Source organism: Anabrus simplex, chromosome 1 (assembly GCF_040414725.1).
Source record: "Anabrus simplex isolate iqAnaSimp1 chromosome 1, ASM4041472v1, whole genome shotgun sequence".
NCBI classification, from domain to species: domain Eukaryota; kingdom Metazoa; phylum Arthropoda; class Insecta; order Orthoptera; family Tettigoniidae; genus Anabrus; species Anabrus simplex.
Genome location: NC_090265.1, coordinates 599877974 through 599891415, shown reverse-complemented (window position 1 = coordinate 599891415; position 13442 = coordinate 599877974). Strand labels below are relative to the sequence as shown.

Here is a 13442-nt window from a genome sequence, read left to right as displayed (position 1 = left end):
AACACTCATCGTAATTCTAATTGCCCTCTGTTGAATTCTGCTAGTACCTTAAAACATCCAGCAACATACTCCAGAATGTTTCTCCATGTTTTAAGTGTGCATGGAAATAAGCAAAGAATACATTTATTAACATGAGCATGCTTGTGCAAGATTTGAAAATACCTAAACAAAACACATTGTGCTCAGTTTTGAATTTGAATACTTTATAGCCTACGCTTATTCCATTTTTGAGATCATCATGAATCCATATTCCTAAAAGTTTTGTTTCCAAGTTATTTTCTATTTGATGATCATTTAAAATCATATTTGGAGTTGCAGAATTCCTGTTCTGAGTGGTATAGAAATCATGAGATACTGTTTTTATATTATTTATTATTAGACAATAAATTGTTTTGAGACCATTCAGGTACCATAATTATTCTGCAACAGCATCAATAGACTGCTGCAGAGCATCATTCATTTCACCTTTTTTTTCAACGTATGATATCATCTGCAAACAAAATCTTCTCATATGACAGGACTTTGGAGGAACGAGAGAGCTGACTATCTTGCCAAGATTGCTACCAGCTATAAATCTACAATTGTGTGTTGGTTGAGTGTAGACTGGATCATTTAGTGCACAAGCACAAGTGTACTTCACTTCTCTCACAAATTTCATTTTCCATTCAGACTGTACAAAGGAAATTTTGAAAATGAAAACTAATAACTTTTAAAAGTATTGCTTTTAAGAAGTTTTTGCATACCATTCTCTCACAATAAATTATATTCAGTACTGGTATCATACTATCTCCAACTTCCTTATTCCATCAGTGGCTGAGCACTCAACATACAAAAATAAATGTTAATAGGCATATTTTACCCAAATATGTTATATATTGTAGTAAATACATAGCCAGTAGTTGATGCACTTTTGGCAGCAGACTGAAAATAGAATTTATTTCTATAAAAGGAGAAAGGACATTTATCACTTCATGGTCTGTAGACTAATTTTCATCTTCCGTTCTCTTCATTTCTTTTCTTTTCTTCTTTCAAGAATATGCTCTGAATAAAGTATATTAAAAATATTTGCTCTGATTTATATTGATCTAAATGTTCATCTGGCATTCAATGACAATAATTGCATTTTGGATGACATTTAATACCATTCACACCACACTGACAGCCACCTGTGGTATCACCTTTACCCTGGAACAAAAATAGAAAATTGATCATTTTTAAATCATACAACTTCAGTTCCAAACCAAACCTGACCTACGAAGCGACCAATGCTCAGACCAAAGGCTTCAGATTATGAGGTGTTGTATGACTGGCACAATGAATTCTCTCGGCCGTTATTCTTGGCTATCTACACCAGGGTCGTCTCACCGTCAGATAGCTCCTCAATTGTAATCATGTAGGCTGAGTGGACATTGAACCAGCCCTGACCTGGCCAGGAATTGAATCCAGGGCCTCCAGGTAAGAGGCCAACATGCTGCCTCTCCACCAAGGGGCCAGCCCAAACTTCAATTAGTCCTCAGAAACAAAGAATGAAAAATGAACATGTGTGACTACCATTTTGCAAAAGATTTCTTAGGTGTGAAAGGTTTACTAATAATTAATATCCATCATAACAGAAAACCTTTTTTTAAATGTATTTTTAGGAGAAGGCTATTGGGAAATGTATACTAGTCCCTTGGCCCTGTCTTTTACTCAAATGTCTAGCTCATCCAAGAATTTTAACCCTGGTCTGAGGATTGGAAATAGGTTCATTAAGCCTTGTGAAGTCACGAGAAGAGCTGTCTGATATGATGTATATATGGTCAAGAAAGTCAAATAACATGGTTGATGAAATTCTTTTGAACAGTGATCTTGTTTACCCAAAAGGCCCTTAATGATCTTTATGGACCAAGAATATGAAATATGGAGGTATTGACCAGGATACATAAAGAAAAAGAACACTATAGTGCTTTAAGATCAAGAAGCTCTCCTACTTTGGTCGTATCATGAGGCACCCAGAAACCAGCAGTTACCTGCAAATCATAAGACAAGGAAAGATCGAGGGATAGAGAATTCCTGGGAGTCCCCTCACGTCTTGGCTGGAGAATATGAGATGAATCTAATCATCTCACTATTCCACGCAGTCACCAACAAGGCTATGATAGCCAGAATGATCACCAACGTACAATATTGAATGCAACACTAGAAGAAGGACTGCAGGATTAGGTTTGTTTTAAAAGAGAGGTACTGAATCAAGCTGATGAGAGGATATCAATATGTTGAAAAAAAAGGAGTATGATTTGTGCAGTTGCTTAGCTGTTGGCTTTCCACCTGAATAGCCTAAGTTCAAATTCCAGGTTAGAATATTTACTTGAAAGGTGCTATGACATCAGGAGAGAGGCTAGGAATCCAACATGGTGGGGCTCACACAATTTTACAGTGCGCTACACAAGGCTGCCAACTTTTGAACTTAGGTCTGGCTAGTGACAAGACCATTGCCTGTATTGGTCAGGTCCAATTACAATGGCTATAGAGTGCGGCCAAGTCAATTCGATTTCTGATTGGCCGCACCTGGAACTGCACTCGATCTGCCATATTCCTCTGTAGCACTGTATTGTAAACTCATTGTTTTAATGGTTGTAGTTTGCAGAGTACTGGTATGTCAAAATGCAGGGTAGTTATGCATTTGGCTGTACCAACAGGTCAGAGAAAGGATTTATCATGAAAGTATTGTGCTAGACAATTATAGAGCAGAATGTGCAAATGCAAGAACCTGAAATACCTCAACATTTCAGTAAAATGAGTCTAAGTTTCCCCCCAATGAAAATAACAGGCCAGAGAAAGGATTTATTATGAAAGTATTGTGCTAGACAATTATACAGCAGAAAGTGCAAATGCAAGGACCTGAAATACCTCAACATTTCAGCAAAATTAGTCTAAGCTTCTCCCCAATGAAAATAATTCTCTGTATAGTTTGTCAGGTTATCCAATTAAGAGCATTAAGCAGAATTCCAGTCACTGTGAGGAATGTATAAAGAGTTTAGGTAGTTTAGAGCTCTCTGGCTTACCTTATGAGAAGTTAACTCAAATTAAATGAACTTATGCTTCAGTTTGTATTAGAAATTGAAGAATTGTTGACTTTATTGATAGGCTTATATTGAAGTTCACAAAGCAGGTCTATTGACATAAAAAAGTTTTTGGTATCTAAAGTGAAGAAGGAAATTTCTGCAATTCCAGTACCTGACTGTCATGATTTATTGAACACATTCATAATGAGGTACATTGTATTTTGGCTAAAAATTGATTTGAGAAGAAAGAAAAGTAAAGCTGTCTTTAGCAGTAAATCTTTAACAGCACATGTAATTTAAATTGTGTTTGATACACTAAGGTGATCAGAATTCTTTTGACCAACTACATATCTTAATGTGGAAGACACAAAATAATGTGGAAATTTTGTGAAATGTACCTGCTTAAATTTGACTGTGTAATTCAAAATAATATGTACATGCAAATAGTTAATAAAAATTGGCACCCACTTTTAATACTTCTGGGAGAATTTGCTACCTCCAGCAATTTAGATACTCCTTTCCTTTCCTTTCCTTTCCTTTTTTTTTTTTTTCACCCCTAACACTTTATATATCACTTTTATCTCAAATTTCATTTTAATCACATGCCTCAGTGTTGACTACAAACATTTCAAAGACATAAGCTTCATTATTGTTTCCGTATTGAACTGTGATCACAGGGATAAGTTATTTATAAGGTTCAACCTTTTCAATACACTATAAATAACTTATCTCTGTGTACCTCCCCTGTGAACCATGTGACCTTGCCGCAGTGGGGAGGCTTGCGTGTCCCAATGAAGCAGATAGCTGAGCCGCAGGTGCAACCATATTGGATGGGTATCTGTTGAGAGACCAGACTAAGGAATGGTTCATTGAAAGGGGGGGTAGCAACCTTTCGGAAGTTGCAAGGGCGGCAGTCTAGATGATTGACTGATATGGCCTTGTAATAATACTCAACATGGCTTAGATGTATTCATACTACTACGCGGCTGAAAGCGACGGAAAACTGCAGCCATAACTAACTCCCGAGGACATGCAGCTCTCTCTATATGAATGATGTACTTATGATGACTTCCTCCCAAGTAAAATATTCCGGAGGTAAACTAGTCACCCATTTGGATCTCCGGGTGGGGACTACATGAGGAAGATGGATCCTGACATTCTGCGAGTCAGAGCGTGGAATGTTAGAAGTTTGATTTGTTGTGGTAGATTAGAGAATCTGAAAAGGGAGATGGATAGACTTAAGTTAGATGTAGTTGGTATAAGTGAAGTACGTTGGCAGGAAGAACAGGATTTTTGGTCAGGTGACTACCAAATTATCAACACAAAATCAAACAGGGAAAATGCAGGAGTTGGTTTAATAATGAATAAGAAAATAGGGCAGCGGGTAAGCTACTACGACCAGCATAGTGAAAGAATTATTGTCGTCAAGATAGACACCAAACCAATGCCCACCACAATAGTGCAGGTCTATGTGCCTACTAGCTCAGCGGATGATGAGGAAGTCGAAAGAATATATGAAGAGATAGAAGATTTAATACAATATGTAAAAGGTGACGAGAATCTACCCTAATTGTGTTGGGAGACTGGAATGCAGTGGTAGGCCAAGGATGAGGAAGTAATACAGTGGAAGAATTCGGATTGAGACAAAGGAACGAAAGAGGAAGTCGGCTGGTTGAATTCTGTACTGATCATAATTTAGTCCTTGCCAATACTTGGTTCAAACACCACAAACAACGGCTGTATACGTGGACGAGACCTGGAGACACTGGAAGGTATCAAATAGACTTCATTATGATTAGGCAGAGATTCAGAAACCAGGTGTTGGATTGGAAAACTTTCCCAGGAGCAGACGTGGAGTCTGACCACAACTTGTTGGTCATGAAATGCCATCTGAAGCTGAAGAAATTGAAGGAAGGAAAGAATGCAAAAAGATGGGATCTAGACAAGTTGAAAGAAAAGAGTGTGAGGGATTGTTTCAAGGAACATGTTGCACAAGGACTAAATGAAAAGGCTGAAGGAAACGCAACAGACGAAGAGTGGATAGTCATGAAAAATGAAGTCAGTAGGGCTGCTGAAGAAATGTTAGGAAGAAAGAAAAGATCAACTAAGAATCAGTGGATAACCTGATTGATGAACGACGAAAATACAAGAATGCTAGAACTGAAGAGGGCAGAAAAGAATACAGGCGATTAAAGAATGAAGTGGATAGAAAGTGTAAGGTAGCTAAGGAAGAATGGCTGAAGGAAAAGTGCAAGGATGTTGAAGGTTGTATGGTTCTAGGAAAGGTAGATGCTGTATACAGGAAAATCAAGGAAAACTTTGGAGAAAGGAAATCTAGGTGTATGAATATTAAGAGCTCAGATGGATAGCCACTTCTAGGGAAAGAAGACAAAGCAGGAACATATCCAACAGTTGTATCAAGGTAAAGATGTAAATAATTTGGTTCTGGAACAGGAAGAGGCTGTTGATGCTGATGAAATGGGAGACCCAATTTTGAGGTCAGAGTTCGACAGAGCTGTGAGTGACCTAAATAGGAACAAAGCACCTGGAATTGCATTCCCTCTGAATTACTGACTGCCTTAGGAGAAACCAGCATGGCAAGGTTATTCCATTTAGTGTGCAAGATGTATGAGACAGGAGAAGTCCCATACGATTTTCGTCAGAATGTTGTTATACCTATTCCCAAGAAAGCCGGTGCTGACAGGTGTGAAAACTACTGCACCATTAGTTTAGTATCTCATGCCTGAAAAATTTTAACATGTATTATCTACAGAAGAATGGAAAGACAAGTTGAAGCTGAGTTGGGAGAAGATCAATTTGGCTTCAGAAGAAATGTAGGAACACTTGAAGCTATCCTGACTTTACGTCTGATCTTAGAGGATCGAATCAAGAAGGGCACGTACATGGCATTCGTAGATCTAGAAAAGGCATTCGATAATGTTGATTGGACCAAGCTATTTAAGATTCTGAAGGTGATTGGGATCAGATACCGAGAACAAAGAATTATCTACAATCTGTATAAAAATCAGTCTGCAGTCATAAGAATCGAGGGCTTCCAAAAAAAAGCAGCAGGCAGTGAAGGAAATCAAAGAGAAATTTGGAAAGGGAATCACAATCAAAGGAGAGGAAATCAAAACCTTGAGATTTGCTGATGATATTGTTATTTTATCTGAGACTGCAGAAGATCTTGAGAAGCTGCTGAATGGTATGGACGAAGTCTTGGATAAGGAGTACAAGATGAAAATAAATAAGTCCAAAACAAAAGTAATGGAGTGCAGTCGAATGAGGGCAGGTGATGCAGGAAATATTAAATTAGGAAATGAAGTCTTAAAGGAAGTAAATGAATATTGTTACTTGGGTAGTAAAATAACTAACAATGGCAGAAGTTAGGAGGTCATAACATGGGGATTAGCACAAGCAAGGAAGAGCTTTCTTAAGAAAAGAAATTTGCTCGCTTCAAACATTGATATAGGAATTAAAAAGATGTTTCTGAAGATTTTCGCGTGGAGCGTGGCATTGTCTGGAAGTGAAACATGGACGATAACTAGCTCAGAAAGAAAGAGAATAGAAGCTTTTGAAATGTGGTGTTACAGAAGAATGCTGAAGGTGAGATGGATAGATCAGATCACGAATGAAGAGATACTGAATCGAATTGGCGAGAGGAAATCGATTTGGCTAAATTTGATGAGAAGAAGAGATAGAATGATACGGACACATCTTAAGACACCCAGGACTTCTTTAGTTGGTTTTCGAGGGAAGTGCAGACGGTAAGAATGGTAGGGGTAGACCAAGGCAAGAATATGACAGGCAGATTAGAGGAGATGTAGGATGCAATAGTTACGTAGAAATGAAAATGTTAGCACAGGATCGGGTGGCATGGAGGGCTACATCAAACCAGTCTATGGACTGATGACTCAAACAACAACAACAACAACAACATCTCTGTGTACAAACATTTCACCACTGTTGTGCAGGGAAGGAATGTAACAGAAGGTCTGGGCATGTAGAGAATAATGCACAATAAATAAACCCATGTAGGACAAAATGCTGTTAAAGATAATCCATCTGGTCACCATATGTTGCATTGGCCTGTGTCACTGAATTACTCTGTATATACTGAAAAAATTAACACCAGAAAAGCTGACTTATTTCAATCACTGTGAATCGTTCCTATTATCACCTCATGATTAAGAAAGCCAGATGTCCAAGAAACTTCTTTCCATTCAGCTTTATCTGACATGGAATAACTTGGAGCTAGCACTGTCATCTATCGTAAATAAAACATTTTCTCGTACAACTGATGTATATACAGTGTGTAGTTAGTATGTAGCCTACAATAGAATCAATTATAAGCCCATGTAATTTGTGTAAACAACACGCTGTCAACCTAGTAGGGAACTTGGAGGTTATTACAAGTGCCTGCTAGTATCATAACGTTCCTCTTTGGTCAAGTAATAAATATGTAATACAAAGTATTATTATTATTATTATTATAATTATTATTATTATTATTATTATTATTATTATTATTATTATTATTATTATATTCATTGTGTTTCATTTTAATTAATCCATACTTTCTTCACTTTCTTTGCTCGTAACATTGCCGTGATACAATCACCTATTGGTATTGGAGTGGTTGGGAGGAATATGGTGGCCGCACAGACTTGGCCACAGTGTAATAATATAGTCACTGTAGGTCCGACTAGTGACAAGACCACTAGGCTGGGGGCAAGCAAAGCGGGTCTGGGGGCATTAGCCCTGAGGTTAAATCTGTGAATCAGTCCACAGGCCTCTAGTATCCCCTGTGACAGTATTGGCTAGCGACAAGATCACTGGCCCCACATTTTCACTTCAAGATCATTGTTACAAAGTCTACAACAATTCAAATGCTTAATTAACCCACGATCAACTAAATAATCTGTGAATTTCAATTCTTGGGTACTTAATATTGCGGATACTGCAACTACATCTGGTACATACCATAACACATCACTTTCAAACTCCACATTCTCATTCTTTTTAGGGAATGTGGAATGAGTGGAGCACACATGATGTGAGCTCTATGGGAGACAACAGAAACTGACCTCCAGCCAATAGTAACACCGGAAATGGTTGCATTTCAGAGAATGACATAGTGCCTGTTTTAATCTTTCTATATAAGTAAGATTAAATCTAAGGGAGGGTTGGGTAGGTCCTTGGCAAGCATAAAGGAAGGATCTCTCCTCTCAGCTGCTTTAGTTATCATTTCACATCATTTTTGCATGATTTCCTTCCTAAAAATCTATACCTGCTAGTAGAGTGTAACCAGTTTTGGTAGACTACAACACAACAGACCTAACATATAGAGTTAAAATAAAAGAATAAAACATGTATTTTTAGGTATATATTGAATAAAAGAGAGTACGCAGAAACTCTGCCTCATTCTTGTCTGGATACTCTTTCCCATTTCCTTCAATTCTTATTACTCAAATGAACTTATATTATTTTACTGTAGATATGCTACACTATCAGGTAAGTGATAATCATTGATTTTCAGTGGAACGTCATTGTATGAAGAGAGATTTTGAAGATTTAGTGTATTTTGGGACAAAGTTTATTATTTAGTTGTATGGAAATTAGCATCTTAGTAACACAACTGTACCAGTTCAGAATTATTTAACATCATGAAGTTCTTTTGTAACTATATTAGAAAAAGAATTTTCAGCTTATCCAACTTATTCCTGAGTCCACTGGTGTCTTTCTGACTCATTCTGGGTTTTGGACAGGATTTTAAGGATGGATACCTTTCTCGACACAATGTGATTTTGCAGATGAAAATGCAATCCTAAAGTCGCCTGAATTCAAACCTCAGTTATCAGAATTCAAATTCAGTAACTGTCATAGTGCTCTGAGCTTGTATAATTACATTCTAACCAAAAATATACAATATCTGATGAGAAGAATAGGAGCACCTACTGTCCTTGACTAAATTACCAATTCTTCTTCTTCTTCTTCTTCTTCTTCTTCTTCTTCTTCTTCTTCTTCTTCTTCTTCTTCTTCTTCTTCTTCTTCTTCTTCTTCTTCTTCCCACAACTGTGGGGTCGTGGGTACGTATTGTGTCGCACATGTGGATTTGACCTTGTTTTATGCCGGATGCCCTTCCTGATGCCAACCAACCCTTTGGAGGGATGTAATCACTATTGTGTTTTTCTGAGGTGGTTGGTATTGTAGTACATTGTCTGAATATGAAAAGGAAAGTGTTGGGATAGATACAAACACCCAGTCCCTGAACCAGAAGAATTAATCAGACGTGATTAAAATCCCCGACCTAGCCGGGAATCGAACCCAGGGCTCTCTGAACTGAAGGCCTCAATGCTGACCATTCAGCCGATGAATCGGACTGACTAAATTACCAATTAAACCTCTTAAATTACATGTGAAGAATATTCTACTCCTAATCTTCTGGGTTGTTGTTCACCAGAAAAGAAAGCATAAATTCTATAGATGATATGTCTTGGCAACCCAAATGCTGGAAACAATATTTTGACTCCTTGCTAAATTGTAAACCACCTACCCAGCTAGACCCCATGCTGGACAATGAATGGCCACCAACATATCCTGTCATCACAGATGCTCCAGTTAAGGTGGAAGTAGCACAAGATATAAAGCAAGAAATTAATGACAAGGCCACAGGACCAGATAATGTTACAGTTGAGGCCATTGTTGGAATTGTGGATGTATTACACAAGCTATTTGCCATAATTTGGGTTGAAGAAAAGGCAGCATCAGATTAGAAACTAGCCGATATTTTCCCACTCTTCAAAAAAGGAAAAAGAAACAAGGTGCAAAAATTACCAAGGAATCAGTTTACTCTCGGTTGCGGGCAAGATCATGGCTGCGGGGACTACCAGAAAACAAGCAATGTGGCTTCAGGCCAGACAGAGGTTGCACTGATCAAATATTCTCATTTGAAAGGGTCCTAGAAGATCACATATGATGTGGCAAAAGAACTGTAGCAGTATTTATTGATTTCAAAAAGTGCTTTTGATAGCATTCACAGCAACACATGCTGAAGGTTGGCAAGGCAGCATGACAACTTGGCCTGATAATAAATGCAAAAAAGATCAAGTGCATCTATACAGATGGAAGTAAAGTACAACTTACTCTAAACAGTGAACCTGTTGGACAAGCAGATCGTTTCAAGCATCTGGGTTCCCTGATATCAGCATCAAGTGATATCACTGTCTGGATTGGCAGTGTCCAGGCAGCATTTACCAGCTTTAAGTGGTGTTTCTGGAAAAGGTAAATGATCGGCCTGAAGATCAAACTGAGACTTTACAATGGAGTTGTTCTTTGCATTCTTCTGTATGGTTCCAAAACCTGGACATTGTTAGCTATAGGCCCACACAGCTAGAGGTTTTCAAATGTGATGTTAATGTAGAATTCTTGGCATCTTGCTTTTAGACCATTGTCCTAATTCACAGATTAGAAAGGCATGTTCTAATCAACCAGTCAGACCTGCAACTCTGTTGCTTTGGAGACATCTCTAGAATGTAGGAAATGCAACTTCCAAAACAACTATTGGATCACTGTCATCCTCCTGGTTGGAAAACTGTACACAGTGCTTGAAAGAAAATGTGGATGAGGCAAGAAGAAGTAGAGGCCAAGGGTGTGAGGTCAACTATGGAACAACTGAAGAAAGCAGTCCAAAATAGATTGAATTGGAAGAAAATGTTCAAAAACATGTTGCCATGGCTCTCACAGAAACAAACAGTACGGTGTACCCTACCAGCTTAGGTCACCATTTCCTGCTGGTTCAGAAGGAATGACTGACTGATTGGCAGCTCAATTGGTAGAGTAATTCTCTGACACAGAAGAGGTTCCAGGTCATTCCTTGTCATTTTAAATCTCTATGGCATTTTTATAATGCTCTTTGTGCACTTGTTTGTATATTATATACCCTAGTAACTGAAAACATGTATAGGAAGTTAATATAGTCGTGAATATTCAATGTTCAAAGCATAAACTATATTCAATCAAATGATCTTTAAGGAAACAAAATGCTGCATTCAGGTGTAAATTGCTATATCATCATCATGTTCTAAAGGCTACACCTTGCTGATACTACCATTCCTGTCTGTCATCAGCTGTTCTATTTTAATGTGGCAGAGTTTTCATCCATTCTTCTTTGTATATCTGTCAGGTAGGATTTCTGACGTCAACATCTTCCTTTCTTCCATAGTGCGATATTCTTGCTCGTGGTGTTATTTCTTAGGATATGTACCGTAAATATAGTCACACTAAAAGATAGGCACATCGAAAGGGACACATAATAGGATTTAAAAAATAAGAGGTCAATGCGGGAAGAGGGAGAAACAGCAAGAAAACACAAAGGAGAGAGTCAATTTATTTGAAGACAGCAGTGTCTGAGAATGTGCAAATTGTCCTTTTGTCTCTTTCCTTTTCCTGTGTTTATCTGGCTTTTTTTTAATTCTACACTTCTTACATCAAGTTCTAAAATCTGTTCAGATAGTCTCTCAGTGAGTGTTGAAGCCCACACTCCTGATGAAGCTGGGAAGTAGAAATGAGATCGTTGGAAGCTGAGAAGAAATGGATGTAGAAGAACTGGAACGATGGGGAGAGAGTCAAACTATTTGAAGAAGGTGGTGTGTGAAAATATGGAGATTAGCCTTTATGTTTTCATTCTATTTCTCTCCATTCCAGCACTGGCTTGTCTTTTGTTTATTCTATTATACATTCCTATCTTTCTGGTATATGACTGATTTGCACTTGTTTCTTCCTTTCCATTACTTGTCCTATAAATATAATTTTATTGAGCAAGTGGCTGTACAGTTTAGGTCATGTAGCTATCAGCTTGCATTCAGGAGATGGTGGGTTCAAATCCCACTGTCGGCAGCCCTGAAGATGGTTTTCCATGGTTTCCCATTTTCACACCAGGGCTGGGGCTGCACCTTAATCAAGGCCATGGTCACTTCCTTCCCATTTCGAACCCTTGCCTATCCCATTGTCACCGTGAGACCTATCTGTGTTGGTGTGAGGTAAAGCAGATTGTAAAAATATGTACTGTTTTCCTCACTTCCATTTTATTAACATTGGTAATATACCTGCTGTTATTTACAGACTTAGTGACTATTCATCCACTGCAACCTAGAGTTGCTTTTGAACAATTACAGTACATCAATATTCTGAAACATCAGCCATCTCTTCCTGTCTGCATACATAGGTCAAGTCTTGCTACAGTACATGACAGTAGATGGTACTGCGTGCAACTGTCTGACGGAGGGTCAGGCGGCCAGTACCAAACCTGACAAACTATGGGAGAACGAACGGCTAAGAGTAGAGGAGTTCTTCCTTAGGAGGCCACATTAAGCCTTTATGTAGGAAATGTTACATAAATTCATCAGATTGCTGCTCCTTTGTAGATATGGCAGGGGACTGGCAAAGGCTAAGGGAGATTACTTTGACAGAAAACCCTCTGCAGTGTTAGGCTTAGCAAGCTGCTGCACCAAGGTAAATGAATGTTACTTTCAAAACTTGAACAAAACTCTTCTAAAACACAGAGTGAAATTACTATGCAACAATCACTCTCTTAGCTAAAATTAGTATGTAACCAAAATTTCTAGCAGAACAGGTATGAGGTATATATACTCAAATGGTTCTTAAATCTATGGGAAAGTATTGAGATAGGTAGATTAACTTACCCCAGGACCCCAACGAGGACCACGAGTTACCCAACAAATCTCTGTTTTACACATGGAGCATCGAAGCCAATCACAGCCCCATTTTTTCATAAGAACTACTTGACATGTAGGACAGGCCAGAGCTTCACCACGAGCAACCATTTCCTGTGAAAGAAATTATCAGTACATGAGTTCACTAGGTATTTACTGCCTTAGCTGAAAAAAAAAAAGAGTTGACTGAATCAAGAATAAACAAACAGAAGCAAACATGGCCAAGCTATATGCATGAACTGCCTGCACATGATCTAACCTTGAAGTCTTCAAATTTTTTATAATTTTCTACATATTTCCAAAACTTAATCACAGTTGCCTCAATCTTGTTTGTCATTGTGAGTATAATAAATTCTCCTTTTTATGCAATAGTGGTCCATAACCCGTTAGAGGAGAGATCCTCACTTGGACTATGTGCAAGTAGGGCAGCATCCTGCTTCATGAATTTACCGAGCTCAGAACACTTTAAGCAAGCCTCATACCTATGGGAGTAATGGAGTCCCACTCCCATTTGACAGGCGAGGGACTCCTTGGAAACAACTTGGCGAACGAAATGGAATTCGATGGGGAGCTATCAATATTAATGGGGCTTATGGAAGAAAGAAGGTAGAACTGGCTGAGTCAGCAAAGAGGATGCATCTGGATGTGCTAGGAGTAAGTGATA

The 13442-nt window shown here is 38.3% G+C and overlaps 1 protein-coding gene across 2 annotated transcripts in view; it reads right to left on the bottom strand.

Annotated features, from left to right (window-relative positions):
- Positions 1-887: 887 nt before the first annotated feature.
- Positions 888-13442, bottom strand: part of LOC136881282 (microtubule-associated protein futsch) — a 383949-nt gene continuing 371394 nt past the window's right edge. For both annotated transcript variants that reach the window (XM_068225087.1, XM_068225088.1), the window contains 2 exons: positions 12749-12892; positions 888-1185 (listed from right to left, as the gene is read on the bottom strand). In XM_068225087.1, coding sequence (XP_068081188.1) covers positions 1105-1185; positions 12749-12892 — 225 coding nt within the window. In that variant the 3' untranslated portion in view covers positions 888-1104. The remainder of the gene's footprint in view (positions 1186-12748; positions 12893-13442) is intronic.